The sequence below is a fragment of the Amblyraja radiata genome, chromosome 10 (assembly GCF_010909765.2).
Source record: "Amblyraja radiata isolate CabotCenter1 chromosome 10, sAmbRad1.1.pri, whole genome shotgun sequence".
In the NCBI taxonomy this organism is placed as follows: domain Eukaryota; kingdom Metazoa; phylum Chordata; class Chondrichthyes; order Rajiformes; family Rajidae; genus Amblyraja; species Amblyraja radiata.
This window is the reverse complement of record NC_045965.1, coordinates 40,832,614-40,860,596: the sequence shown is the minus strand read 5'-3', so window position 1 is coordinate 40,860,596 and position 27,983 is coordinate 40,832,614. Positions and strand designations below refer to the sequence as shown.

General features: G+C 41.4%; 1 protein-coding gene across 2 annotated transcripts in view; it reads right to left on the bottom strand.

Annotated features, from left to right (window-relative positions):
• Positions 1-27,983, bottom strand: part of pomgnt1 (protein O-linked mannose N-acetylglucosaminyltransferase 1 (beta 1,2-)) — a 41,494-nt gene that overhangs the window by 10,731 nt on the left and 2,780 nt on the right. For both annotated transcript variants that reach the window (XM_033028649.1, XM_033028650.1), the window contains exons 2-15: positions 27,621-27,723; positions 26,439-26,554; positions 17,824-17,889; positions 16,106-16,219; positions 12,871-12,988; positions 12,484-12,582; positions 11,362-11,489; positions 9,673-9,743; positions 8,874-8,949; positions 7,808-7,891; positions 7,402-7,443; positions 5,169-5,227; positions 4,785-4,857; positions 481-609 (exon numbers count right to left, since the gene is read on the bottom strand). In XM_033028649.1, the coding sequence (XP_032884540.1) occupies positions 481-609; positions 4,785-4,857; positions 5,169-5,227; positions 7,402-7,443; positions 7,808-7,891; positions 8,874-8,949; positions 9,673-9,743; positions 11,362-11,489; positions 12,484-12,582; positions 12,871-12,988; positions 16,106-16,219; positions 17,824-17,889; positions 26,439-26,554; positions 27,621-27,723 (1,278 nt within the window). The remainder of the gene's footprint in view (positions 1-480; positions 610-4,784; positions 4,858-5,168; positions 5,228-7,401; positions 7,444-7,807; positions 7,892-8,873; positions 8,950-9,672; positions 9,744-11,361; positions 11,490-12,483; positions 12,583-12,870; positions 12,989-16,105; positions 16,220-17,823; positions 17,890-26,438; positions 26,555-27,620; positions 27,724-27,983) is intronic.

Genomic DNA, 27,983 nt, shown 5'->3' with positions numbered 1-27,983 from the left:
AATTGCACTCAATAGGTCAAGAATTTGCACGGACTCTTTCAATTTAGCAGCAGTAAATATTACACCACATTCCAGATCACATTTGGTTATTCAAAACTTAGGGTTCTTGGTAGGTTATTGTGGTTTCTTTTAATTATTTTTTTGCTGTGCAATGCAAAAGAATTAGTCCAAAGTAAGTGGGAAAATAGCTGGACAGTCTCAACCAAAGTATATTGTCTGTTGAGGACAGAAAATCTATTCAATGGTTTATTCTCCCAGGAGCTTCCATTTTCTGGAAAACCTATTAAAAAATTGAAGCATTTTTTACAGCATTTACATTTTTCCCTGCAACGAATTGCAAAGAGAGGGAATAGCAGAAGTTCTTCAGTTTATTACACGAATACATGCAAAATGATCATTAACAAAAAATGGAAATGGTTGTTAGAACAATGCACAGACAGCCACATTGAATTTATGGACTAGGGATTAAACCAACCTTACCTTTTCGGGTGTTGGCCACTTTGGCTCCAGTTCATCTTTATAAAGGCTCTTCTTTAGAACCCAGCCAAGCCCTGGCATACTTTCCACTCGATAGAGCAGAGCAATGTCCTCTGCTGTGTGCTCATAACCCTAAGGTTTACAAAATGTAATTGAAATACTATTTGGTCTGATAACAGCAATCAGTATTGAATGATCTTTTGGAGCAGCAAGCAAAACCACATTCCAGTGAGAACTTTCATGCATCAAAATACTTTAAAAGTACAGCACAGAAAATGGCTCTTCGGCAAAAAATGCCCATGCTGAACATGATGCCAAGGTTAAATAAATCTCATCTGCCTGCAAGTGATCCATAACCCTCCATTCACATATCCATGTACCTATCTAAAAGCCTTTTAAATGGCACTATAGTATAGGCCTCTACCCACCAACCCTGCAGAACAATCCAGACATCCACTACCTTCTTTGTAAGAAAATCCTACCCTGCACATCTCTATACCTATAAAAGTCTCATCTTGCATGTATGTGTGTGTGCGCTTGTATGCGTGTGTCATTCTACCTTAGTCAAAACGCCATACGCTAACGCAGAAATTTTCAGATTATTAATCACATTAACCCCCTCGACAAAATAAACTGCTTCTTGCAATGGGGGAACAGGTGAGTGGTGGAATATTGCGTTGGGGGAGCAGATCCAACTTGGTCTAGTCTCCTTAAATTTTTCTCCACTCATCTTAAAGCTGCATCCTCCAGTCCTTGACCCTGGAAAAAGAGGTTGTGACCATCTACCCCATCAATGCCCCTCAATTTTACATTTCATGCTATATTTCACACGTTACAGCGTTTTAAAAATAGTCATAAACAAAGTTTTCAAACGGCAAATCTCCTTCAACCCACTTCGAGTGACGTCACAAAGGGCTGGGGGGGGGGGGGGAACGGCCACCAAGGGGGAGTGGGCGGCCACCAGTTTCCATTGACGTCAGGGAAAGGGCCACGTTTAAATTAACGTACCGCTTTTATCGACCTGGGCTTCTACCCGCGACGCATCGGGACCGCGGCGGTGAAGGAGACATCGAGGCGGCAATAGTGAGGCCTCGTGACGATGGGCGAGGATAGTTGCCACATCTACACTCCCTCGCTCGCCCGCTCCCTCTCTATCCCCACCCTATCTACCCTCACTCCCACCCTGTCTACCCCCTCCCCCTCCCCCCCTCACTCTCACTACCCTCCCTCCCCCCACTCCACTCCACCCCATCCCTCCCTCCCTACCTACCTCTCCTCCCCCTCCCTCTCTCCCCTCCCCTCCCCCTCTCTGCCTCCTCCCTCTCCACCCCCTCCACCCCACTCCCCCTCCCTCTCTACCCCCCTCCCCCTCTACCCCATCCCTCTCTAGGGATTGAAGAGGGCCTCGCCATCTCCCTCTACCCTCCCTCCCCCCCCACTCTACCCCCTCCCTCTCTGCCCCCCAAGGATTGTGTTGGGGGAACGGGTGAGTGGTGGAACATTGCTTTGGGGGAGCTGACCCAACGGGTCTGCACTTGGTCTAGTCTCCTTAAATTTTTCTCCACTCATCTTAAAGCTGCATCCTCCAGTCCTTGACCCTGGAAAAAGAGGTTGTGACCATCCTTCAACCCACTTCGAGTGACGTCACAAAGGGGGGGGGGGGGGGGGGGAAACGGCCACCAAGGGGGGAGTGGGCGGCCACCAGTTTCCATTGACGTCAATTTTATATATTTCTATCTGGTCTCCCCCTCAGGCTCTGACACTTGAGAAAACAATCCAAGTACATCACATCATCACATGCCTTCTTTATCACTCTATGTATAGGTATGTTGCAAAGCCTACCTGAAGCGTCGCTGAAAATCTGTCGCTGCGGGTGTGCGCGATTTTGGCGCCGTTTAGAGGGGGGCGGGTTTAAAACGCGATTTTCTCTAGGCTGTTCAAATCGAAGATGTTCAGCCTAGTTAATTATTAACGAAAAATCGCTGGAAGACCCCGTCGCAAAAGCTATTATTAGTTTTAAAGGCCTCGTATAATAGTTATAGTAGTTTAAAAATCAATCTCTAAACCCGCGACCACCGGCAGCTGTCAGGGTCGCATAGAGCAAATAACAGAAGGTAGGCTGCTTATTTTTACATTAAAAAGGGCTTCTTAAGATCCCTTTATACAAAGTTTAATATTGCGAGTAGCTCATTTTGGGCCCATTATATCCCGCAGTATTTTTCTGGGCATTTGAGGGCACAAATCTACCGCAATGTGAACGTTCTAAACCAGCGCGTTCACAGGAACCCACTAGAAAGCCGATTTAAAATGGACTTTAATTTACAGCAATTAAACACTAAATTCCTTCCATTTGGCCTATAAATTAATATAAATGAGATTTAAAAATCATGTTTTATTGTGAATTATTTATGAATATTATTTGGACACTTAGGCTATTTAAAAATGTTAATCATTTATTAAGAAATGGATAGATGTTTAGATCTAGTAATTGAAGTTTGAAATTAGCTACACTTGGGTAACTAACTAATTATATGCTTTAATTTCAGGTCATCCAAGTAAGATTATTTTATATTTGTTTCAGAATGGTTCAATCTACGATAACTGAAAATTTCATTCAGTTCTCTTAATTTTTAAGAAGGTTATGGGCTTTTGACTGTCCACGATCACAGCTTTTTTGTTATGTCCATAGAAAATCAATGGGGAACAAGATGCTAATTTCCGAGTATGAAAATGGCCATAACTTTTTAAATACTTGAGATATGAAAGTGAATTAGGTGTCAAATTAAACTTCTTTTTATGCTTTATCTGATGGGATAAATTACAGACTTGATTTTTTAAATCTCAAAATTTTGTAACATTGCTACTATGTATTTACATTGCCTCTTTCAGGGAGCTATGAACTAGGACCCCAAGATCCCTTTGGACATCAATGTTGTTAAGGATCTTGCTATTAACTGTACACTTTCCCCTTACATTCGACCTCCAAAACACTTGCTTGATTTATACTGCCTATGCCCATTCCTGTAGCTGATCGTATCCTGCTGTATAGTTTGACAGCACCCCTCTTTGTCCACAACTCCTTTATATGGTGTTGTCGGCAAACTTATTCACCAATTCATCTTCATTTGGGTCCAAGTCTTTTACATATATTACAAACAAAGGTCCCCACCCAAACCTTTGGTCACAGACTTCTTGCCAGAATAACACACTTCCACCATAACTTGTCTACAATGTGTAAACCCATTCTAAATCCAAACAACAAAGTCACCGTGAATCTATCCATCTTAATCCACCGGATCAGCCTACCATGGGGAATTTAATAAAATGCCTCACTAAAATCCACGTAGACAACATCTACTGCCCTACCCCCATTGACGCCCTTTATCACTTCCTGAAAAAACGTAATCAAGTTCATAAGACATGACCTGCTGTGGCAAAACCATGCTGACTGTCCCTAATTAGCCCATTCTGTTCCAAATGCTTGTAAATCCTTTTCTCCAATACCTTCCCAATCATTGATGCAAGGCTCACTGGCCTTTAATTTCCTAGATTATCTCTAATTCCTTTCTTAAGCAAAGGAACAACATTGGCTGCTCTCCTGTCCTCCAGAACCTTGCATGCAGCTAGAGAGGTTACATAAATCTTCACCAAGACCCCTGCAATCTCCTATATTGATTCTCACAATAATCTAAAGTTATGGCAACCTTCTCCAATTACGGTGGCAAAAAACTCAATTATTTCAAACTTAAATTCAATATAGTCATTTAGAAGGACAACATTTCCAACAGCAAACATCAATTCCTATCTATAGCAACTTGATGATGCACAATCTGCACTATAGTCTGTATGCTGTTATCGAGCAACTAAACCATCCCACCAACAACTAGAGAGCAGTCCTGAGCTATATCTACCTCAATGGATACCCTCAAACTATCTTTAATCAGACATCTTGCACTAAACATTATTCACATTATTCCCGTTATCATATATCTGTACACTCTGGGTGCCTCGATTGTAACTATGTATTGTCTTTCTGTTGACTGGTTATCACACAAAAGCTTTTCACTGTACCTCGGTACACACATTAAAAAAACAACTTGTGCTCAATAATTGTTCCGCAGTCCCAATACCAACAGTTGAAGCAGAGTACAACACACAGATATGGCTAAATAGCTAATTTAGCTATCACAACCAAAAATACATTTCTAGGCAACATGACAACAAACTAAACGCAAAGTCTCAATTCATACATGCAAACGATCTAGTTAAGAAAGAACTCAACCAGATGCAGTTTAACAATGTCTTACCTGATCATTCCAAGCAGATATGCAATATAAACTTTCATCCTCTTCAAGTAAATGGATTGTTTGGCTGAGAAAACTGGAAGAAAACAGATTTCAAAGTACATGATAATTACGAGGACCCCCGCATTTGACCAGATCCAGCAGCAAAAACCGATATAACTAGAAAGACATAGACTGGGAATTCAAATTTTCAGGAGAATAATCATTGGCTAGGGTTACAATGTTTCATCAATTTGGTGTTCAGCATTCAAGTTTTGAACCATTTTATAGGCATTTAAAGTTCAAACAAAACACTAAATATATTAAAAAATATTAATATATCACAATGCTTAGTTTGGTGATGTTTTCCATTCGAAATAGAAACAAAAATTTGTTCTTTGCACTCACCTGAAAAAGTCCACCGAGATATCCAAGTCTTCCTCAAGTACCACGGTAAACTTTGCATCCTAAATATAGATCATCCAAGAATAAAAACTGTAATTTTAAGCAATTAATTACCTTAATGCAAATATCTAAATATGGTATTCAAGAAGGAACTGCAGATGCTGGAAGATCGAAGGTACGCAAAATTGCTGGAGAAACTCAGCGGGTGCAGCAGTATCTATGGAGCGAAGGAAATAGGCGACGTTTCGGGCCGAAACCCTTCTTCAGACTGATGGGGGGTGGGGGGGAGAAGGAAGGAAAAAGGGGAGGAGGAGGAGCCCGAGGGCGGGCAGATGGGAGGGTGGGAGGAGACAGCTAGAGGGTTAAGGAAGGGGAGGAGACAGCAAGGGCTAGCAAAATTGGGAGAATTCAATGTTCATGCCATCCGGACGCAAGGTCCCCAGGCGGAATATGAGGTGCTGTTCCTCCAATTTCCGGTGTTGCTCACTCTGGCAATGGAGGAGACCCAGGACAGAGAGGTCGGATTGGGAATGGGAGGGGGAGTTGAAGTGCTGAGCCACCGGGAGGTCAGGTTGGTTATTGCGGACTGAGCGGAGGTGTTCGGCGAAACGATCGCCCAACCTCCGATTAGTCTCCCCGAACATTGAATTCTCCCAATTTTGCTAGCCCTTGCTGTCTCCTGGATAAATCTGGACACATTTTACATTGCTTACTACCAGCTTGTCAGTGAGGTATAGGAAGATTGGAGGATGACTAATGTTTTTATTTAATTTTTATTAAAGAAGGGCTGCAGGAACAAGTCACAGAACTACAGATGAGTGATCATGTCTCACAAATTTAATCAAGTTTCTTTGACAGGAAACCAAGAGGATAAAACAAGGGCATGGGGGTGGACATTCTCAATGTGGATTTTAGTAAGGTCTCTGTCAAATTCCCACCTGGTAGGCTGATCCATGTAAGAATACATGGGATCCAGGGCAAGATAGTACATTGGACTTGGTTTGGTGGTGGGAAGCAGAGGGTAGTAATGGAGGGTTGCTTTTCTGATTAGATACCTGTAACCAGGGGTGTGTCGCAGAATCAGTGCTGGGTACTACATTGCTCATCAAATTAATTTATGATTTGTAAGAGAATGTGAATGACATAGTCCATAAATGTGCAGATGATATTACAATTGGTGGTATGGTGGAACGTGAACAAGGATGTCCAACATTACAACAGCATCAAGATCAACTGAAAGAGTGGGCAAGGGAATGGCTGATGAAATTTAACTCGGACAACTGTGAAGTGATACATTTTGGGAAGTTAAACCAGGACAGGACATACACAGTGAATGGCAGGGCCATTTGAGCGCTTTTGATCCTCGACAAATACTGGTACAAATACTTTAAAAAACAATTTACTGCAGATGCTGGACCCTGGAGCAAAATAAAAACAAACTGTTGGAGAAACTCAACAGGTCAAGTGGCAGGGAGGCAAAGAATTGTCAACATTTCGGCAATTAGGATGATGTAGGGTTTTAACCGGAAAAGTCAGCCACTCTTCCCTCGCCACAGCTACTGCTCAACCAACTGAGTTCCTCCAGGAGTTGGGACGTCATGTTACAATTGCACAAATCATTAGTTACGCCACACTTGGAGTATTACGTGCAGCTCTGGTTGCCACTCTCGAGGAAAGATGTGACTAAGCCCTAGAGGGTGCACAAAAGATCCACAAGAATGTTGCTGGAATTGGAAGGCTTGAGTTGTAAAGAGCAAATCATAGGCTGCTTTCCCTGAAGTAAAGGGGCGCTATAAAATGATGAGAGGTACAGATAGTCAGTCTTTACCCCAGGATAGGAGAGTCTAAAACTAAAGTGCATAAGCTAAAGGTGAGAGAGGAAATATTTAAAAGGGACACGAGGGATGTTTCCCTCACCTTGGCAGAGTGGAACAAGTTGCCAGATGAAATGATGGGATGCAAGTATAATTATAAGAAGATTTAAAAGATGGATAGGTAAGGTTTAGAGTGAGTGGGATTATCATAGACTCCTTGGTCAGCAAAGATTTTGCCTTCTCATCCACTATTATTAACAGCCTATTACCCACATTGAAATCAATGAGATAGTGATCCAACCTTGCACAGGATTTGAGAGGCAACTCTCCAGAAATGTGAACAAAATGGAACTTCACAATGGAGTCCAGTGGTAGAGAAAACTTCTGCATTAAAAGAACCTCATGCAGGTCTCGTAACTTACCGGGTGCAAATTGAATGTAGCTGTCAAACTGGCTTTGTAGTGCTATGGAATAAAAAAAGTTACAAAAGAAATGCAACAGCGCGGCAAGATCAAAATACATGTAGGCCAATGGTATAACATCAGATAAAGACTACCCTGTTTATAGATATCGTTGAAAACTAAGGACAGACTCTGAATGTAGTTACTTTACAACAGCAGTTTGTTTGTAAATGTTTTGACCCACACAAACATTAAAATGAAAATGTCCTTTGTCATCACCATCATATACAAACTAGATACTAACACATTATTTCTGTGCTTTGAACTATTAAGTCAGGGAACACAGAATTCTAACTGAACTGCTAGTAGAGGCTGAAAGTAGTAAAATCCACAAGGTAAGCAGATTACTGCAACATGAAACTGATACCTGTGAGACGCGAGCATTTTTAATGCTAATAGGAGTGTGCTGAACACCTTTCAGGCCAAAGAGTTCCACCACATCCATCGGCTCCTGATGAAAGGGGAAAGAAACATTATATATTAAAGAATGGATTTGCTTGAAATTATTTTTATTTTACTTTTAAATCTGTAGAAAACACTTATTCTAGCACATTATGACTAATCCTATTTAAATACCAGAAACTATTCCTGAAGTGCAAAGGATATTGTTCATAAGTATTAAGAGCAGAATTAGGCCATTCAGCCCATTGAGTCCACTCCGCCATTCAATCATGGCTGATCGACCCTTCCCTCAACCCCATTCTCCTGCCTTCTCCCCAGAAACTATGCCCCCCCCCCCCCCCTCCTCCCCCTACCATTCAGGTACTTGTCAATCTCCAGTTTAAAAATAGCCAAAGACTTGGCCTCTGCAGCCATCTATGGCAATGAATTCCACAGATTTACAACCCTTTGGCTGAAGAAATTCCTCCTCATCTCCTTTCTAAAGGAATGTCTTTTTATTCTGAGGCTGTGCTCTCTTATCCTAGACTCTCCCATTAGTGGAAACATCCTCTCCACATCCACTCTATCCAGGCCTTTCATTATACGGGAAATTTCTATGAGATCCCCCCCCCATCATTCTAAACTCCAGCAAGTACAGGCCCAGAGCCGTCAAATGCTCGTCATATGTTTGGGCACCTTTGTTTGAATATTGAAATATTGAACCCTGGGTCTGGCTTTGGAGGCGATATCATACCCGATGGTGAAAGAGCAAACATTTATAACCGAAACATTTTCAGTTATTCACACTTCTAGGATGAGCACAGTAGGAATCTAATTAGATTTCTAATGTGACATCTCAAATGATAATGGTTTTTATTCTGATTTGCACATGAGTATTAGTATTCATCTCCAAGTCACAAACTACTTTCAATGTAGTTAAATTTATCTCTGGTCATACATTCAGGGGGAAAAAATAACTAATTTGGAATTTATTATATTTTCTGAGGATTTGATTTATGTACAGCATAATGAAGAACACTGGTAAATCTCACCTCATAGTAACCATCAATGAAGACAATGATCTTCTCTGCATTTACACCCTGTGCAGACAGTAATGAACGCAACATCCTGCAGAAAAGGAAAGCCACATTGAAAACAAACTTTAATCGTGTTGCCTCTATCATCATTTATGTTAAAGTATTGGACAAAAATGGCGAGGTGAATTTATTTTAGACCTACTAAATTTACAGTACAAAGACTGCCTGTCTAGCCTGTCTTGTGGCTGAAGCAATCCAAAAATTAGCTTCTGCCATTCTGTGCCCATACCCCACAATCCTCCTCAACTTCCAGTGCCACACTATTTTCCATTCATGGCCTTATTTGTCATGGCAAAGCAAAGCAAACTGCAAGAATTATGCAAAAAGACATTCATAGCCCATTTCAGTGACATTTTAAAATTGATGAGCTTCTCATCAGAGGTGGATTCTGCCTCACCACCCCACATCATCTCAGTAAAACTTTACCATTATACAATCCCCGAGTAATTTGCCCTTTGTCCTCTCGAATTCACATACGAGTCTTCGCTAACCTTTCAGTCAAATGCTCTTCAATGGGAGGAACAAAATTAATCACTCTATTCTTAACAATCGGAAATCTCTGAACCTGTCGTTAGCCAGGTAGCCACAGAGCAGGATTATGGATGCTACCTGTACACAAGATAGGATCATTGAATTCAAAATTATAGCCTTAATATAGCAGCCGAGAGTAAAATGAGGATATGCTGAAAGTACTCAAATTAACATTAACAATTCCATCATTTGTACAAAGTCCATATAAACAAACCAATCTCACCTGTAAAGGTAGTTAGGCCTGTTACCTGCTATCACTGCCACTGGGACATCATAAACTTTGTTATCCTTTAACTGTAAAAATAAACACATTATGCGTTATCCTGTTAGTGGAGAAGGATAAATGGCTGAAGGACTCGACCCGAAACATCACCTATTCCTTTTCTCCAGAGCTGCTGCCTTACCCGCTGAGTTACTTTGTGTCTATTTTCAACATTTTAAATGTGTGGTTCTTTAGATTATAATAAAATTCAAATTTCCCTTAACTACAAATCATTACATCAAAACAGCATTCTTTGTTTGTTTCTTCAAAAATAAAACCAGTCTACATTGGCATCCTTCATGCACTCCTTGTAGCTGACCAGCTACTTGGACCATTTCCATGTTAACCTGACCCTGTTTGTAGAATGTTCAACTATGCCATCAAAGGTATTCCCAGCAAATGTTTCAGCCTTCAGAGAAAGCATTTAACCTCCAATTTGTTGAACAGAGAGCAATCTGACCATGATGCCAATGTAGCAGCAGACATATCGAAAGTCTTTAACAAAGCCTACAACATGCCATCCAACTATTTTGTAACTTAATTGTTTTAAAACAAGTGCTGAGCAAGAACTTCAAGGATACTGGCAGGGGCAACAGAGCACCCATTTTTAAAAATCTAATTTTTAACCCCATCACCCCCATATTTATTTTTCTAAAACTATGATTAGTCCCTACTGTAATATTTTATAATGGGGAGAAGAGTATGGGAATTTGGTTCATGATTCATGCCTACAATTCTCTATGATATATTGTTCAGCTGTGGGAGATATCATTAAAACCATAAAAGGAAATCAGAAGGTAAAAGAAAAGACAAAGACAAAAGTTTTTCTAAGTCTGACCAAATGCATCCTTAGGCCTTGTAGAAACTGATGGAAGAAATTGCAGAAACAGTAGAAACAAGGAATTGCGGATGCTGAAGATAGACACAAAGTGCTGGAGTAACTCAGCGGGTCAGGCAGCATCTCTGGAGAAAAAGGATGGGTGACATTTCAAACATTTAACTTAAAACTAGAGGGCACATGCTTAAGGCAAGAAGGGAAATATTTAAGAGGGACTTAAGGAGTAACGTTTCCACTCAGAGGGTAGTCCCTATCTGGAATAGAAAGCTTCAGAAGCAGATACAATTACAATTTTTATATATAGGGACCCAGGGGGATACCATCCTAATGCAGGTAAGTGGGACTAACTCAGAATGCCAACTAAGTCTGCATGGACAAGTTGCGTCGAAGCAGTATAGCTAGCATTATTTCCATGCTGTATAACTCTATGACTCCAAGTCATTTTGACGATTCACCAGTCATACACAGCGTCTCATGAGCACTTTTCTCCCTTGTTTTCAGATTAATTTATTTCTCAAAGTTGAAAATCCATAAGCAAAATAATTAGGTGATACACATTGGTGGGAATGTTCTGGAGCACTGAATGGAACCAATGGCAGGAATGGTACACATACTCAACTGAAAATCAAGATTGACAGTTCAGAATTTATTTATTTTTTAATCACTAAACAGTATAATAAATTGACTTCACATTGCCATCACTGCTATCTTATCAAGTCCATTATAACAGATGAGCCACTTGAAATCAATTGATTGAAAATACTGAAAGCACCGTGATAAAACAGTTCACAGGGGAAAAAAAAGAAACTCACAGGTTCGGGGTTAAATTCAATAGGTGCTGGATCCTTACAGCTGCAGATGCTCCCATATCCTTCCACCTTGCTGCAAAACGTCTTCCTCCTCCGATTGGCATCTGTGTCTGCCCAATGGCACTCGGCATCTGGACCAGAAATGCAAATGTTTAGCAGATACTTTTGTGGCTTCTCACGAAGAAATAGTTTGGATAATTTCTCATTTAGTTTCAACCACATACACCTAACCAAGTAGGGGTCATTTCATGTCCAAGTGCAGCTGTAGAATATCTTAAAACGTCTTCTAATAGTAAATGATTTTAAGGCAAGTTTCATGTTCATCTTTTCTAGGAACAGAAATGGGCCTCAGAGGATCTAAAACTAGAGGGCACATGCTTATGGTGAGAGGGGAAAGATTTGAGCGAGACCTCAGGGTAACTTTTTCACTCAAGGGTCTAGGCTATAGGGAGAGGTTGAGCAGTCTAGGACTTTATTCCTTGGAGGACAGGGTTGATCTTAAAGAGGTATATAAAATCACGAGGAATGATCTTATAGAGGTATATAAAATCATGAGGGGAATAGATATTGTGATGCACATATCATTTTTCCTCGGGGTAAGGGAATCAAGAATTTTAAGGCATAGGTTTAAGGCGAGTGGGGAAAGATTTAACAGGAACTTGAAAGACTACTTGAAAGATGGGGATATATGGAACCAGCTGGCTTTGAAAGTAGCTGAGGCAGGTTAAGATTTAAAAAGACATTGGTCAGCTACATGGATAGGAATTGTTTAGAGAGATATAGGCCAATGAAGGCAAATGGAACAAGCATTGATGGGGCATCTTAGTTGGGGTCAAAGGGCTTGTTTCCATGCTGCATGGCTCTATTAACAACTTGACGATAAAACAAGATTGAACTCAACCTAGCTTAGACATCAGCTAAGATGGTACATGGCTTGTCAGTATGGTGTCTCAATTAGTTTCATTTATCCAAAAAATGACAGTCATACTTGCAGCTTCACCACACATTTATTTAAATTTGCATAAAGATAGTGTTTAATGAGAATAGAAGTTGCAGATAATATGCTTCTGCGCTTACATTAAATTGCATAACATTTAAAAAGGATAGGAGATACTAAAATGTCACCTTCAGTTGAGGTTAGCTGAACTTCAGTCTTCAATAAAACTGGATCACCCCAAGTGGCCAAGGCAGGAGATTTTGAATGTTTTTCACCATACACTTGACCTGAAAATAAAACTGAAGAGTCAGATTTCAGATAAATTACACCTTAACATCCGTCTTTATTGCACTTGTTAACTGCCAAAATATGCAAAGCTCCCACATCTCTATTATTAACAAGTCATGGAAAAGGATGAAACAGGTTGTTTCTAATTCCTCACACAGGGCAGCGGTATTACAATATCTTACCACCTTAAAAGAAAATATCATCTATTTTACCATGTTTGATTCTTCAAGCAAAACAATTGAAATGGTCTTACATTGTATTCACATACTAGTATGTATACACTATACCTGCTTTCTTTACCACAAAAGTCCACATGTCTCGCCAACTGAGTGATGAAGCAATTTGACTACCGAGGCTTTTAAGCAGATTTTTGGCAGAGTCTTTCAGATGGAAAGATCCCTCATCCTGAACAGTAAAATAAAAGAGAAAACAGGGGGATGCAAGTTCATCCAAGTAGTGGCAAAGTACAATGGCAAGTAAAGGTATCTTAAATTTGTAAAAACTTATGAAAACATACATTATTTGGATATAATCTACTGCAACACAGGATGTTTAAGGTATAGTCTATATTAAATGCCAAATCCAGTACAATTTCAGAGGGAAGAAGTAGAAAATGCAAGTCTACCCACTAATGTCATTGTGACTTTAGTTACTTAATCTTTCAACTGATCTCAAGAAAGCAATATATGAAACCAGAAGCAACAATTTTCCATTGTTTTTTATTCTACCAAGAACCAAGTTATGTATGGAAAATGACCATACTCGATTTTAAATGCAAAATCTGTTGAGGTATAATTTTCTTTTTCCTCATTTTCACCTCCCAAACAGTTTCCCCAGAAGCTTATTATAGAATCTAGGCCAATTGCTTATTGCATAAACCTATACACAGTCTTATCCTCCAAAAATGTTGCCTGACCTGCTGAGTATTATTGGGCTTGTAATGTGACCTTTCATGCAACCTGCCAAAAAACCCCCCACAATTTTCACTTCCTGCCAAACTTGAATTTAAACACAAACAAAGGCAATGGTGTTCTTGAATTGCATTGCCGTACAGATATTTATCAGTTCTTTCTATACCCAATAATTTGGATTTAACTGCTTGGATGTTTAATATCCAATTGTCCGACATAAAAGCAAAGACACTGAATGTTAAACCAAGCATTAAAGCAGGGGTCGGCAACCTTGTTCTGTATAGGGGCCGGGATGCATGTCTGTGAGCGGATGGCGGGCTACATCTATCACGTGCACACATGGATCCCGCCCCAGATGGCAGACAATCAAATCGCATGTTCACAGAAGGTAGACAAAAATACTGGAGAAACTCAGCGGGTGAGTCAGCCTCATGCAATCCTTGCATGTCTCACCCGCTGAGTTTCTCCAGCATTTTTGTCTACCTTCGATTTTTCCAGCATCTGCAGTTCTTTCTTAAACCTGTTCACAGAAGGTGCTCACGCGGCCATGCCGGCAGCTTTATGCAGGATGCGGTACAGCCAGAGCTCGGCCGCGCTTGGGGCGGGCGCTTGACGGGCCGAATGAATATGGGAAACAAAATTTGTCTGTGGGCGGGATGATTTCGGCCCAGGGGCCGTAGGTTGCCAACCCCTGCATTAAAGAAATCTGTGGAAATATGTAAACAAAATTTAAAAAACAAGTACAAACTTCAATCACAATTATACTAAAGTTCCATAATCATGGTGCCCGATTCAAACTGATAAATGAAGTTTAAGTTTCTCTGAGTCTGCACAGATCATGTTATATTATCGTGTAGCTCCCTCTGCTGGATATCCTTGTCTGCAGAACATAGATAATGCTAATTCCAAGCCAGCTAGTCCCAGATTTCCAGATCTGTTCAATGCAACAGAGGGGTCAGGAATACACTGGATGTCAGATGATAGCACATCTTGCTCTGTCACCAAATTTAGCACCAAGTCATGAGGTAAAGCTCAGGAGCGATGTGGGTGTGGAAGCACTTCACATTTATCCCTTCACTTTACACCTGTCACATCATTCTGTAATGAAAAGGTAATTTGTTTTCATTTTATCCAACAGCACTAGCTGCTGCAGAAGAGCAGATAGTGTTACTGACTCACAATTAAAGCTACGCAAGTTTGATCCTGACCTGGCTGCTGTCCATGAGGAGTTTGCATAACTGCTTGGGTTGCTTATGGGTTCTCCAGTGCACTCCCACATTCCAAAGGAATGCCAAAGTTGTTGCGCACACGAGAATAGCTTGCAGGGTGGGGGATATGGATTGATGGGATAGCTCTGTCAGCCAGTTTAGGCTTGATGGATCAAATAGCCTCCCGTCATGAGAAAATTAGAGTATAAATGAGGTACAAATTGAAATGTATTATTAATGTCATTAATTATATATTTTAAGAGTGTCCAATTTTGTATCAGTCATATACAGCACGAAAATAGGCTTTTTGGCCCAACTTGTCCATATCGATCAAGATAACCTATCTAAGCTGGTCACTTTTGCCTGCATATGGCCCATATCCCTCTAAACTGTTCCTATCCATATACATCCAACCTTTTAAATGCTGTTATTTAAATCTATTTTAATTTGTTTTTTAATGTCTTTGATTATCATGTATTTAGAAATAATCAAAGAGGCCCTACAGCATGAGCTACCAAATGGCTTCTGGACTGGTCTGGAACCAAGGTCTCGGTGTCCACCATCTGAGACTTGGTCACCATCGAGATCCATTCATTGTCCAACCATGAGAGTCATAATAGTTGGGGTCGGTATTGCTTGGAGTTTAGAAGATGGAGGGGTGACCTTAAACATAAAAGATCCTAAGGGGGCTTGGCAGGGTAGACGTTTGTAAGTTTTCACTGGTGGGAGTCCCGAATGCGTGGACATGACTTCAAGATTATGGACTAGTCATTTAAAACCAAAGTACACACAAGTATTTTCTATTGTGGGGTGATGAATCTCTAATTCTCTGCCCCGGCCGGTGCTGGAAGCATTTAAAGTAGAGACAGATAAATATTTGATCAATCGGGGGACAGAGGGGAATGGGGAAATGGCACAGAAGAGGCCAGCATAGACCAGCCTCTATGACCTATTCATGCCACTGGTTCCTGTGTATTCCCCAGCTTGCACTACAGCCATGACAGTCAGATCTGCAGACCAATTTATCATGGAAGGCTATAAAAGATCAATGCAGCAGTAAGGAGAGCTGGGTGGCTGTTGCTGAACAGGAGGCATGGCTCAAAATGCTGGATATTAGCCGAAACTCTAGTTTTGAAAAAAATGAGCACATTAACCTCAAGTTTCTCTGGCTGAAAAACTGATGGCAAGTAGAAAATGAGCTTAGAGAAGTACAATTCGTTACTAATATAGACAGCCATTCTTCTCCAACAAGAATAGATTCATCACAATAACATCCCAGAAGTAGGGACCAGTAATTCAATTAGAAGTTGGACTTCCCTTCCAAACAAAATCAAAATGCAAAGGCCAAACATACAAAAAGTTCTAGTCTCCCAAATGTATCACTGGAGAAAGACTATACTGACCTTGATAGTGAACAGAAGGATTCTCCCACGAGACACCATATTCAAGAACAGGATCATAGCTTCATCTTCATGGGGTGAGTAAGTATCAAACACTCGTTTGGCCATTACATGGCCCTGTTTAAAGCAACAAACATTTGTCATCGTTCGTATCCTTAGTAACCACTGAAAAGCTGCTTCTTAATATTTCAAAGACAGCAAGACAAAATTATTGAAAATCATCTACAACTATTACTACCCACTTTTCACATAACAGCAATTAAGTGCACAACATATCCGTTTGGTGTAAAGGCTATAGATTAGTAAATATTGTAATGGTCTAAAAGTGAAAATGACAATGGGATGCATTTCCCTGCGTGTGAAGAAAGTGGAGTTTCATAGTAGTCTGAAGAAGGGCCCCCAATGCGAAACAGCACTCATCCACGTCCTTCAGAGATGCTGCCTGACCCGATGAATTACTCCAGCACTTTGTGTTTCATTCGTGAAAGGTAAGGAGCCTTCAGCCTTTTTGTATAATACTTTAAACTATTTATTTCCCAACTTCTTATATGATTTTTCAGTAGCGTGGGCAAAATAATATTTAGTCTCATAAACAAACTTAGAATTCTAACATGAAAACAATAGGCGGAATTACTCATACTCAGAATCTTTAGAACCAATTTCTACATTATAAACCTTGGGAATGTCATGCCCCAACAACACCACCAGAGGGAGAGACACAATGGCATTGAGATGGAGTCCATAACAGTGACTCCAGATCCAGCAAAGTATGTTTCCTTGATGCCACTGACTTTAGTTCTTTAACGTTTCACAGTCAACAGTCACATTGAAGTCAAAGGCAATTATTCTCATCGAACCTGTGGAAAACCTTTGGTACATGTTTTAACAGAGCATCAATCAGCACCTTCCATTACTTTGATGACTGCTGAAATTAGACAAATCTGTGCTGTAACTACCAAGACTGAATTTATCCTGCTCTTCATACCTGGGCAACGTTCCAGTCAAGACCATCTCAGTAGACCACCGCACACTACCAACCTAATTTACAGCTAAAAAACAGGATTCCATGTGCTGATTAATATGATGTGGTCTAGATTGCAGTCCAGTTGGATGGCAACCGGGGCTGCACAAGATTTGACCTGTCTACCCAATACACCCAGCACAAATAATTAATGCAATCACCAGTATACTGTTCAATGTGCAAAAACCATAAGCTATACTAAAACATGTGTACATCATTTGTATAGAAGTATAGAAGCAAATTGGCATCTGTAATGTGAAGCAAAAAGTAGTGTGGAGTCAAGTTTGTATCGGTAATCAAGGGATATGGGGAGAAAGCAGGATTGTGGATGATCAGCCATGATCACATTGAATGGCGGTGCAGGCTTGAAGGGCCGGATGGTCTACTCCTGCACCTATTTTATATGATAATTATCTTGACTATAGTTCCTCACTGAACAATTACCGGAAACAGTCATTTTTAATTATTTAATTTTAAACATACCTACAGCTCTATAATTTACATTATCCCAGCAAAATGAAAAAGTCCAAGCCATACTTGCAGTTTATTTGGTACGGCTGAAGAAAAATATGTTTTTAATTAATATGCATTGCTTAAGATATCTGAAAAAATAATATCATATTCAATCCATCATCTGCAAAACCAAATGTAAATTGTAGGTTTGTGGGAAGTTTCAGTGCTCATGTGCCTGACTACTTACGGAAGCTTGATTCAGAACAATAACGTGTATTCCTCGACTCTGCTCTTTGACTTCATCTTCAAGAACCTACAAGGCAGAATGAAAGTATATTAGGTGCAGCTTTTAGTAACCATTGCTTAACTGACCATGGAATTAAGACATTCCAGCATCTGCGCGAACACGAATGTTTGCTCTTTGTACTGACTCCATGCAAACACTTGCCAATATTTCCTACTGATTTGGCATTTTAATAATTGGATTAAAAACTTTTTTCAGGGAAAGTGCATATTTTACTTCAAAATAAAATATTTAACTTATTGCATAAAACAGATAATCACAAGGAATTGGGCAAGTTATTTTCTAAATGAGGAGGAGCTGCGTTGTAATGCAACGCAAAGGGATCTAGGGGTATTAGTACATGAATCACTGAAAGTTAGTATGCAGGTGCAGCAAGCAATCAGGAAGGCCAATGGAGTTTTGGCCTTTATTGCTAGGGGGATTGAGTATAAAAACACGGAGGTCTTGCTGCAGCTGTACACAGTATTAGTGAGACCACATTTGGAATACTGTGTACAGTTCTGGGGTCCATACTTAAGAAAGGATGTACTAGCCCTGGAGGCAGTGCAGCGAAGGTTTACAAGATTAATTCCTGCAATGAGGGGATTGACATATGAGGAAAGGTTAAGTAGGCTGGAACTCTACGCTTTGGAGTTTAGAAGAATGAGAGGCGATCTCATTGAAACATATAAGATCGTGAGGGGCCTTGATCGGGTGGATGCACCGAGGATGTTCCCAATGATCGGGGAAACTAGAACTAGGGGACATAGTTGCAGAATAAGGGGGGGCTCTTTTAAAACTGAGATGAGGAAGAACTTCTTCACCCAGAGGGTGGTTAATTTATGGAATTCACTGCCCCAGGGAGCAGTGGAAGCAGAAACTTTAAATATATTTAAGACTAAAATAGATGGTTTTTTAGCTGCCAAGGGGATAAGGGGCTACGGGGAGAGGGCAGGGATATGGACCTAGGTATGGTTAGTATAGTAAGACCTGAGTGATCTCCTGGACAAGTGTCGATCGCCTGGATTGGGGTCGGAGAGGAATTTCCCGGATTTTTTTCCCGAATTGGACCTGGGTTTTTATCCGGTTTTTTGCCTCCCCAAGGAGATCACGAGGTTCTTGGGGTGGAGAGGGGTGATAGCGGTATAAAGGGGAGGGTAGTGTCTTGTGTTCTGTGTCTTGTGTCTACTGTTTGTGGGTAAGTGTTTCTGTTTAGTGTTCAGCCATGAGCGAATGGCGGTGCGGGCTCGACGGACCTGGTGGTCTACTCTCGCACCTACTTTCTATGTTTCTATGTTTCTAATAAATGCAGCAAGTTTTATTATAAAACTTCACTTATATTCAACCAAATGCTGGTTCCATAGCTGAATTTAAGATAATAGATACACCAAACTGCTGCCTGCGATTGTTCAAATCCCTCCCTCTGCATACTTATTGCTGCCATGCTAAAATCAAGATGGAAAGGAGATTATCTAAGGAAATGTGCTAAATCAATGATTATAACTTATTTCTGGACAAGACTGTAGAGTATATAATGGTAACTGTAACTTTAAGAATTAAACCAGAAATAGAGTGTGCAAACCAGTCGTCAAAATAAATTTATAACATTATTTTATTTTCTAAGGGGAGAGAAGTGTAGTGTACATAATGGAAACTGTAACTTTAAGAACCAAGTACTAGAATGGTATGATGTGTCATGAGATATATTCATCATCTTATCAGTCTTGTGAATATGTGTGAGTATGTGCAGTGTACTTTTGTAAAATAAAGAAGACCCACACTGGCAACAGCATAGACTGAAAACCTGTGCTTTGTTTCTATCTACATGCTAAAGCCATAATATCTTACAAAGACCAAAACAACAGCATTGTTTGTCTCTACAAAAGCAGAACACCAACAGTGCCCTCCACAATGTTTGGGACAAAGACCCATCATTTATTTATTTGTCTCTGTACTCCACAATTTGAGATTTGTAATAGAAAAAAAAAATCACATGCGGTTAAAGTGCACATTGTCAGATTTCATTAAAGGGTATTTTCATACATTTTATTAAACAGTATTTTTATACATTTTGGTTTCACCATGTAGAAATTACAGCTGTGTTTATACATAGTTCCCCATTTCAGGGCACCACAATGTTTGGAACACATCGCTTCACGGGTGTTTGTAATTGCTCATGTGTGTTCAATTGCTTCCTTAATGCAGGTATAAAAGAGCTCTCAGCACCAAGTATTTCCTCCAGTCTTTCCATCACCTTTGGAAACTTTTATTGCTGTTTATCAACATGAGGACCAATGTTGTGCCAATGAAAGTCAAAGAAGCCATTATAAGTGAGAAACAAGAATAAAACTGTTACAGACATCAGCCAACCTGATTGTTTGGATCATCATTAAGAAGAGAGAGGGCACTGGTGAGCTTACTAATTGCAAAAGGACTGGCAGGCCAAGGAAGACCTCCACAGCGGATGACAGAAGAATTCTCTCTATAATAAAGAAAAATCCCCAAACACCTGTCCGACAGATCAGAAACACTCTTTAGGTGTGGATTTGTCAATGACCACATTCCGCAGAAGACTTCATGAACAATAATACAGAGGCAAGATGCAAGATGCAAACCACTGGTTAGCCGCGAAAATAGGATGGCCAGGTTACAATTTGCCAAGAAGTACTTAAAAGAGCAACCACAGTTCTGGAAAATGGTCTTGTGGACAGATGAGATGAAGATTGACTTATATCAAAGTGATTGCAAGAGCAAAGTATGGAGGAGAGAAGGAACTGCCCAAGATCCAAAGCATACCACCTCATCTGGGTGGGGGTGTTATGGCTTGGGCATGTATGGATGCTGAAGGTACTGGCTCACTTATCTTCATTGATGATACAACTGCTGATGGTAGTAGCATAATGAATTCCGAAGTGTACAGACACATCCTATCTGCTCAACTTCAAACAAATGCCTCAAAACTCATTGGCCGGCGGTTTATTCTACAGCAAGACAATGATCCCAAACATACTGCTAAAGCAACAAAGGAGTTTTTCAAAGTAAAAAAAATGGTCAGTTCTTGAGTGGCCAAGTCAATCACCCGATCCGAACCCAATTGAGCATGCCTTTTATATGCTGGAGAGAAAACTGAAGGGGACTAGCCCCCAAAACAAGCATAAGCTAAAGATGGCTGCAATACAGGCCTGGCAGAGCATCATCAGGGAAGACACCCAGCAACTGGAGATGTCCATGAAAAGGCAGATTTCAAGCAGTCATTGCATGCAAAGGATATGCAACAAAATACTAAACATGACTACTTTCATTTACATTACATTGCTGTATCCCAAACATTATGGTGCCCTGAAATAGGGGGACTATGTATAAAAGGTAGACACAAAATGCTGGAGTAACTCAGCGGGTGAGGCAGCATCTCTGGAAAAAGGAATGGGTGATGTTGAGTCGAGACCCTTCTTCAGACTATGTATAAAAACTGCTGTAATTTCTACATTGCGAAACCAAAATGTATAAAAATGGCCTTTTTAAAATCTGACAATGTGCACTTTAACCACATGTGATTTTTTCTATTACAAATCTCAAATTGTGGAGTACAGAGGTAAATAATTAAATGATGGGTCTTTGTCCCAAACATTATGGAGGGTACTGTACCAACTAGGAGTTCAGATAATTAAATTCAAGTGGATAGCTGGAGAGGATGGTATATTAAATGGACCTTGAGTATTTTGTTAGTATAAACCAGTACTTTCCAGCATTTGTAACAATATCAGATCAGGTAACACGGTGCAATATAGTCACGCACCATTGCCTAACTCTTATTTACTTGGCAACTGAAGATCTGGTTTTATGCCTTTTCCTAACTACCCACCCATCAGGTCTGCAATAATGTTGAAGTCAAACAAATGGACCTTTTTTAAATAAATATTTCCGAGTGTGGTCCCAACCCAAGAAATCGATCATCCACTTCTCTTCAGTTGAAGTTTATTGCAAACAATATTCCCACATCATTTCAGCAAAGTTGTTGCACAGTTGCTTAACCATGTCAGAGAAGACAGAATAGGACATTAGGTTCCAAGAAGGGCAGAGGGAAGGAAGAGGGGGAGAAAAAAGCTTCCATGGTTCTTCACCATGGTCATAAAAATGCACATGGCAGCCTAATGCCAGGATGGCCAGAGTTTCAATTGCCTGCTAACCCAATGTCAGAGCTCATAGGAATAGATAGAAACAAGGAACTCCAGCCGATGATTTACACGTTTCCATGCTGTATCTCAAAATTAAACTCAATGGATCAGGCTTCTTCTTCTTCTTTCGTGTGGCGTGCGCAGCCTAAAGTTGTTGGACAACTTGTTCTATTTGATCTTCCATTTGTGCACATCGAGTTGATTGCACTAGTCGAAATAGGGCGGACCACGTGAAGGTTGCAATCTTCCACCCCAATGGATCAGGCAGCGGCACCAAACAACACGGATAGGTGACATTTCAGGTTGGGACCCTTCTTCAGACTGTAGAACAATCCCAACCCGAAATGTTGCCAATCCTGAGATGCTGCCTGACCAAGAGTTACTCCAGCACTTCTGTCCTTTTATGAATAATAGATGGCTAGTTGGAGGGCAATGGACCCCCACTAATTGAAAATAAGTCTGAAACTTCAAGAAAATTAACATTTTAAAAAAAATTTAAAAATCCAGAACTTATAGCCACAAGGCCACACATAAAATCCACCCTTCCAAAGTTGCAAGGACACAATCATAAAAATGTGAATAAAACAAATGTATTTCCTGTTGTGTAAAATTAAAGACACTGCATAACTATCAGAGGCAGATACTGTGAACTCAACTACTCTTTGTCCCTGCTTACTGTTGCTATAATCTATCCTGCATTGACAGAAAGCTACTCATCAACCCAGACTGGGTGATCAAACCTGCCGACAAGGGAGGTGCCGTGGTAGTCTGGCGCGCTGATCTCTACAAATCTGAGGCCAGTCGGCAACTCTGACACCTCCTCCTACTTATCCTTGGGCCATGACCCCACAGAGGAGCACCAGGCTATTATCTCAAACACTATCACTGGCTTCATCACTTCCAGCTCCCTGCCCTCCCAAGCCTCCAACCTCATCGTTCCCCATCCCCGCACGGCCCGATTTTACCTTCTCCCCAAAATCCACAAACCCGACTGCCCTGGCAGACCCATTTTTTGTTTGTTCGTGTCCCACCAAACTTATTTCCAAATACCTCGACTCCATCCTATCCCCCATGGTTAGATCCCTCCCTTCCTAGGTCCAAGACACCTCATACGCTCTTCGGCTCCTGCATGACTTCCATTTTCCAGGCCCCCATTCCCTCATCTTCACCATGAATATCTAGTCACTCTACACCTCCATCCCACACAAGGAGGGTCTCAAAGCCTTCAGTTTCTTCCTCGACCGCAGAACCAAACAATCCCCATCTACCGATACTCTCCGCCTAGTGGAGCTGGTCCTTACCCTGAACAACGTTTCCTTTGAAGGTACACAAAAAAGCTGGAGAAACTCAGCAGGTGCAGCAGCATCTCAGCAGCATCTATGGAGCAGAAGAAGGGTTTCGGCCCGAAACGTTGCCTATTTCCTTCGCTCCATAGATGCTGCTGCACCCGCTGAGTTTCTCCAGCTTTTTTGTGTACCTTCGATTTTCCAGCATCTGCAGTTCCTTCTTAAAAACTTTCCCTTTGACTCCTTCCTTTTCTTCCAAATCCAAGGAGTAGCTATAGGCACGCGCATGGGCCCCAGCTATGCCTGCCTCTTTGTAGGATACGTCGAACAATCCTTGCTAATGGCGTACCGTGGCCCTATCGTCGAACTCTTCCTCTGCTACATCGACGACTGCATTGGTGCTACCTCCTGCACCCATGCAGATCTCACTGGCTTCATCCATTTCACCACTAGCTTCCATCCGGCACTCAAATTCACCTGGACCATTTCAGACATCTCCTGACTGTTTTTAGACCTTACTATCTCCATCGCAGGTAACAGACTACTGACCGACATCCACTATAAACCCACTGACTCCCATGGCTATCTGGACTACACATCTTCCCACCCTGCTTCCTGTAAGGACTCTATCCCCTACTCCTAATTCCTCCGACTACGCCGCATCTGCACCCAGGATGAGGTGTTCCAAACTCGGGCATCGGAGATGTCCTCATTCTTTAGGGAACGGGGGTTCCCCTCTTCGACGATAGATGAGGCTCTCACCAGGGTCTCTTCTATACCCCGTAGCTCTGCTCCCACTCACCATCCCCCACTCTTACTTAACAAGGGCAGAATCCCCCTTGTCCTCACCTTCCACCCTACCAACCGTCACATACAGCAGATAATCCTCCCACATTTTCGCCACCTCCAACGGGATTCCACCACTGGCCACATCTTCCCATTTCCTCCCCTTTCGGCTTTCCACAGAGACTGCTCCCTCCGTAACTCCCTGGTCAATTTGTCCCTTCCCACCCAAACCACCCTCCCCTGGTACATTCCCTTGCAACCACAGGAAATGCTACACTTGTCACTTTACCTCCCCCCTTGATCTTTCCAGGTGCGGCAGAGGTTCACCTGTACCTCCTCCAACCTCATCTATTGCATCCGCTGCTCTAGGTGTCAGCTGCTCTACATTGACGGAGGCTTGGCGATCGCTTCACCCATCACCTTCGCTCAGTTCACAATAACCAACCTGATCTCCCAGTGGCTCAGCACTTCAACTCCCCCTCCCATTCCGAAACCGACCTTTCTGTCCTGGGCCTCCTCCATGGCCAGAGTGAGTCCCACCATAAATTGGAGGAGCTGCACATCATAGTTTACACCCCAGCCATATGAACATTGACTTCTCCAATTTCAGGTAGTCCTTGCTTTCTCCCTCTTTCCCCTCCCCTTCCCAGCTCTCCCACAGCCCACTGTCTCCGCCTCTTCCTTTCTTCTTCCCGCCACCACCACATCAGTCTGGAGAAGTGCCTCGACCCGAAACGTCACCTATTCCTTCGCTCCATAGATGCTGCCTCACCCGCTGAGTTTCTCCAGCATTTTTATCTACCTTCGATTTGCATCTGCAGTTCCTTCTTAAACATCTTTTAATTGTTCCTTTATGTGCTGATTTCCACCAAGGGCTACTAGATTGGATTAGTTCCTCAGTGCAAATATCGCCAGCAATTTGTTCTGGCCCAACCATGTAGATGTAGATGTCACAGCCAAGAAAACAATCTATGCTTCCATTTCCTCAGAAGACTAAGGAAATTTGGCATGTCTCTAATTACTCTTACCAATTTCCAAAGATATGTCATAGAAAGCTTCTATCAGGATGCATTACAACTTGGTTTGGCAACTACTCTGCCCAACATGGCAAAAAAATTGCAGCCAGTTGTGAATATAGCATAGCCCATCGCACACATCAGCCTCCCCCACCAACTACTCCATCAACAATTCATGTTACCTCAAAAAAGCAGCCAACATACAAAAGGGCTGCTTACACCCTGGCCATTCCCTTACTGTTGAATGGACCTCTCATAAGCCACTACGAGGTGTTCCCAATGTTCCCGATGTTGGGGGAGTCCAGAACCAGGGGCCACAGTTTAAGAATATTAAGAATAAGCCATTTAGAACGGGGATGAGGAAACACTTTTTCACAGAGAGTTGTGAGTCTTGTGGAACTCTCTGCCTCAGAGGGCGGTGGAGGCCGGTTCTCTGGATACTTTCAAGAGAGAGCTAGATGGGGCTCTTGAAGATAGTGGAGTCCAGGGATATGGGGAGAAGGCAGGAACGGGGTACTGATTGTGGGTGATCAGCCATGATCGCATTAAATGGCGGTGGTGGCTTGAAGGGCCGAACGGCCTACTCCTGTACCTATTGTCTATTGTCCTGGTCTGCCAATCTACCTCGTTGCAACACTCACACTTTTATAAAATACGAGACCAAATGCAGACTCGTTGGGTCTGCTCCCCCAACGCAGCCGTTCCCTACCCGTTGCCCCCACGGGAGTCGTGGTCCCCCAACTCAAGCCGTTCCCAAACATAAGACTCCAGCAGTCAGCAGTGCGGCTGTTTTTAAATGGCGTCTTTGAGGCGAGCGCCAGCAGCCGTTATGGTCACTGGACAGCAGGAGGGGGGGGGGGGGGGGGGGAAGGATTTTATTAAAAATTTGTACATAAAGACGACCAAATTTAATGAGTGGATACTTGGAATGAAAAGTGAAATCTCTACCGAAATGGAAAAAATCTCGGCGTTTCTGGGTCTGGTGTTGGCATAGCAACGAATCAAAGGCTGGCACTCACAAGTCAGGCAGAAACACACACACACAGCCAGCCAGCCAGCCACAGAGTTTTAATATTATATAGATAGATATAGATGTACTTATTCTGCAGCAGTAACACTATTCTGCACTCTGTATATGTTTCCATTTGCACTGTGTACTTGCATATGGTCCAATTGTATTCATGTATAGTATGATTTTCCTGGATAGTATACAAAACAAGCTTTTTCACTGTATCAATAATAAACCATTGCCAATGTTAGAACCAATATTAGATTATGACAAATTAATTGAAATTAAATACAGGGAAGGCACTTACTGTGGTTCCATCAACAGCAACATAGACTTTCGACCTGCTGGAATATACTTCAATGTCCAGAACCTTCCGGCCATGTGAAGGCCTACGAGCAGTTTCCATGTTAGGCATTGCATCATCTGCCCCAAAAACAACACAAATCTGTGAAAACCCGTGGAGCCATGCTGATAAACAAGGGAGCTGGAAGAACTGAGTTATACTAAACAGGGGCAAAGATGTCAAAAGTTGTTCACACTCAGCTAGCAAAAGTTGCTGGTAGTATTGATATCTACTACCCATCCATAGCAAGTAAATTATGCTGTGAAACTAGGCAGTCCTATGCACCAAAGATAGACACAACCAGCTGGAGTAACTCAGTGGGGCAGGCGGCATCTCTGGAGAAGGAATGGGTGACATTTTGGGTCGAGATCCTAAAACATCACCCATTCCTTCTCTCCAGAGATGCTGCCTGTCCCGCTGAGTTACTCCAGCTTTTTGTGTCTATCTTCGGTTTAAACTAGCATCTGCAGTTCCTTCCTACACATTCTATGCACCAGATGGTCCAGTGGGTCATTTGGTGTCACAGCTGAGAGGAAGAGATTTTTGGATAAAGGGAATTGAGGGATATGGAGATAAATAAATGGAGTGGTGGAGGTATTGCCACAATTTTATTATAAGAGACAGCAGTTTTGAAGGACCAAGTGGCTCTGCTCTGCTATATTTTATGGATCTACAAACTGTTGAACTTAAATTTGAAAGCAAACCATATTGAACCCCAAAGGAAATCATTTCTAATGATTTCCATATACAAAAGCGATGACTTAAAGCAGCAATCTCAAATATTTGATCAAAGGATCAAGTGTAACCCTTGCCAAGTTCTATCCCTACTGCTAATTTAAAATTCCAAAACAGGATTCAAAATGGCCACTGATCAGTTTCATCGAAAAATGTTTAGCAATTTGATTGATATTTAAGCAAACGTTCTGTATAAACCAGGACCATCTAATTTGCACTGTACATTAGAGCTCAAAGAAAAATAAGCTTTAGAGACTGCTCTCAATATTCAAAAAGCTACATTTTACCTTCATCGCGGTTGAAAAAACTAACATCACACAATGTGGTATCCCCGACATAGATTGACAACATACTAGAGCAGTTAACAAAAAATAAAATAAAAATAGCATACATTTCTTTGCAAAAGCTTACCATAGTTTTCTTCTAGTTCTTCCTCATTTGCTGCTCTTCTTGTACCCAAAATAAGTTTGATGTTGACAATTATGGTCACAAGTAAAAACAGGAGTGCACCAGTCTGGAAGACAGAAACATATTTGATTAATCTTGTAATGACAAAAACATCAGAAAACAAACAAATGTCCTAACATTAGCTCAAACAGATCAATAGGGAGATATTATTTCACAAAATAAATCAAAGCAAACATATTTCATGGGTTGCAAAGCAAAAACACATGTAAATGGCTTGACATTAAACTAGATACCCATGTTTTACAATTAATCTACCCACCTTTGTTACATTTAACGCAATTAATGTTTGAAATCAATGCAAGGTTG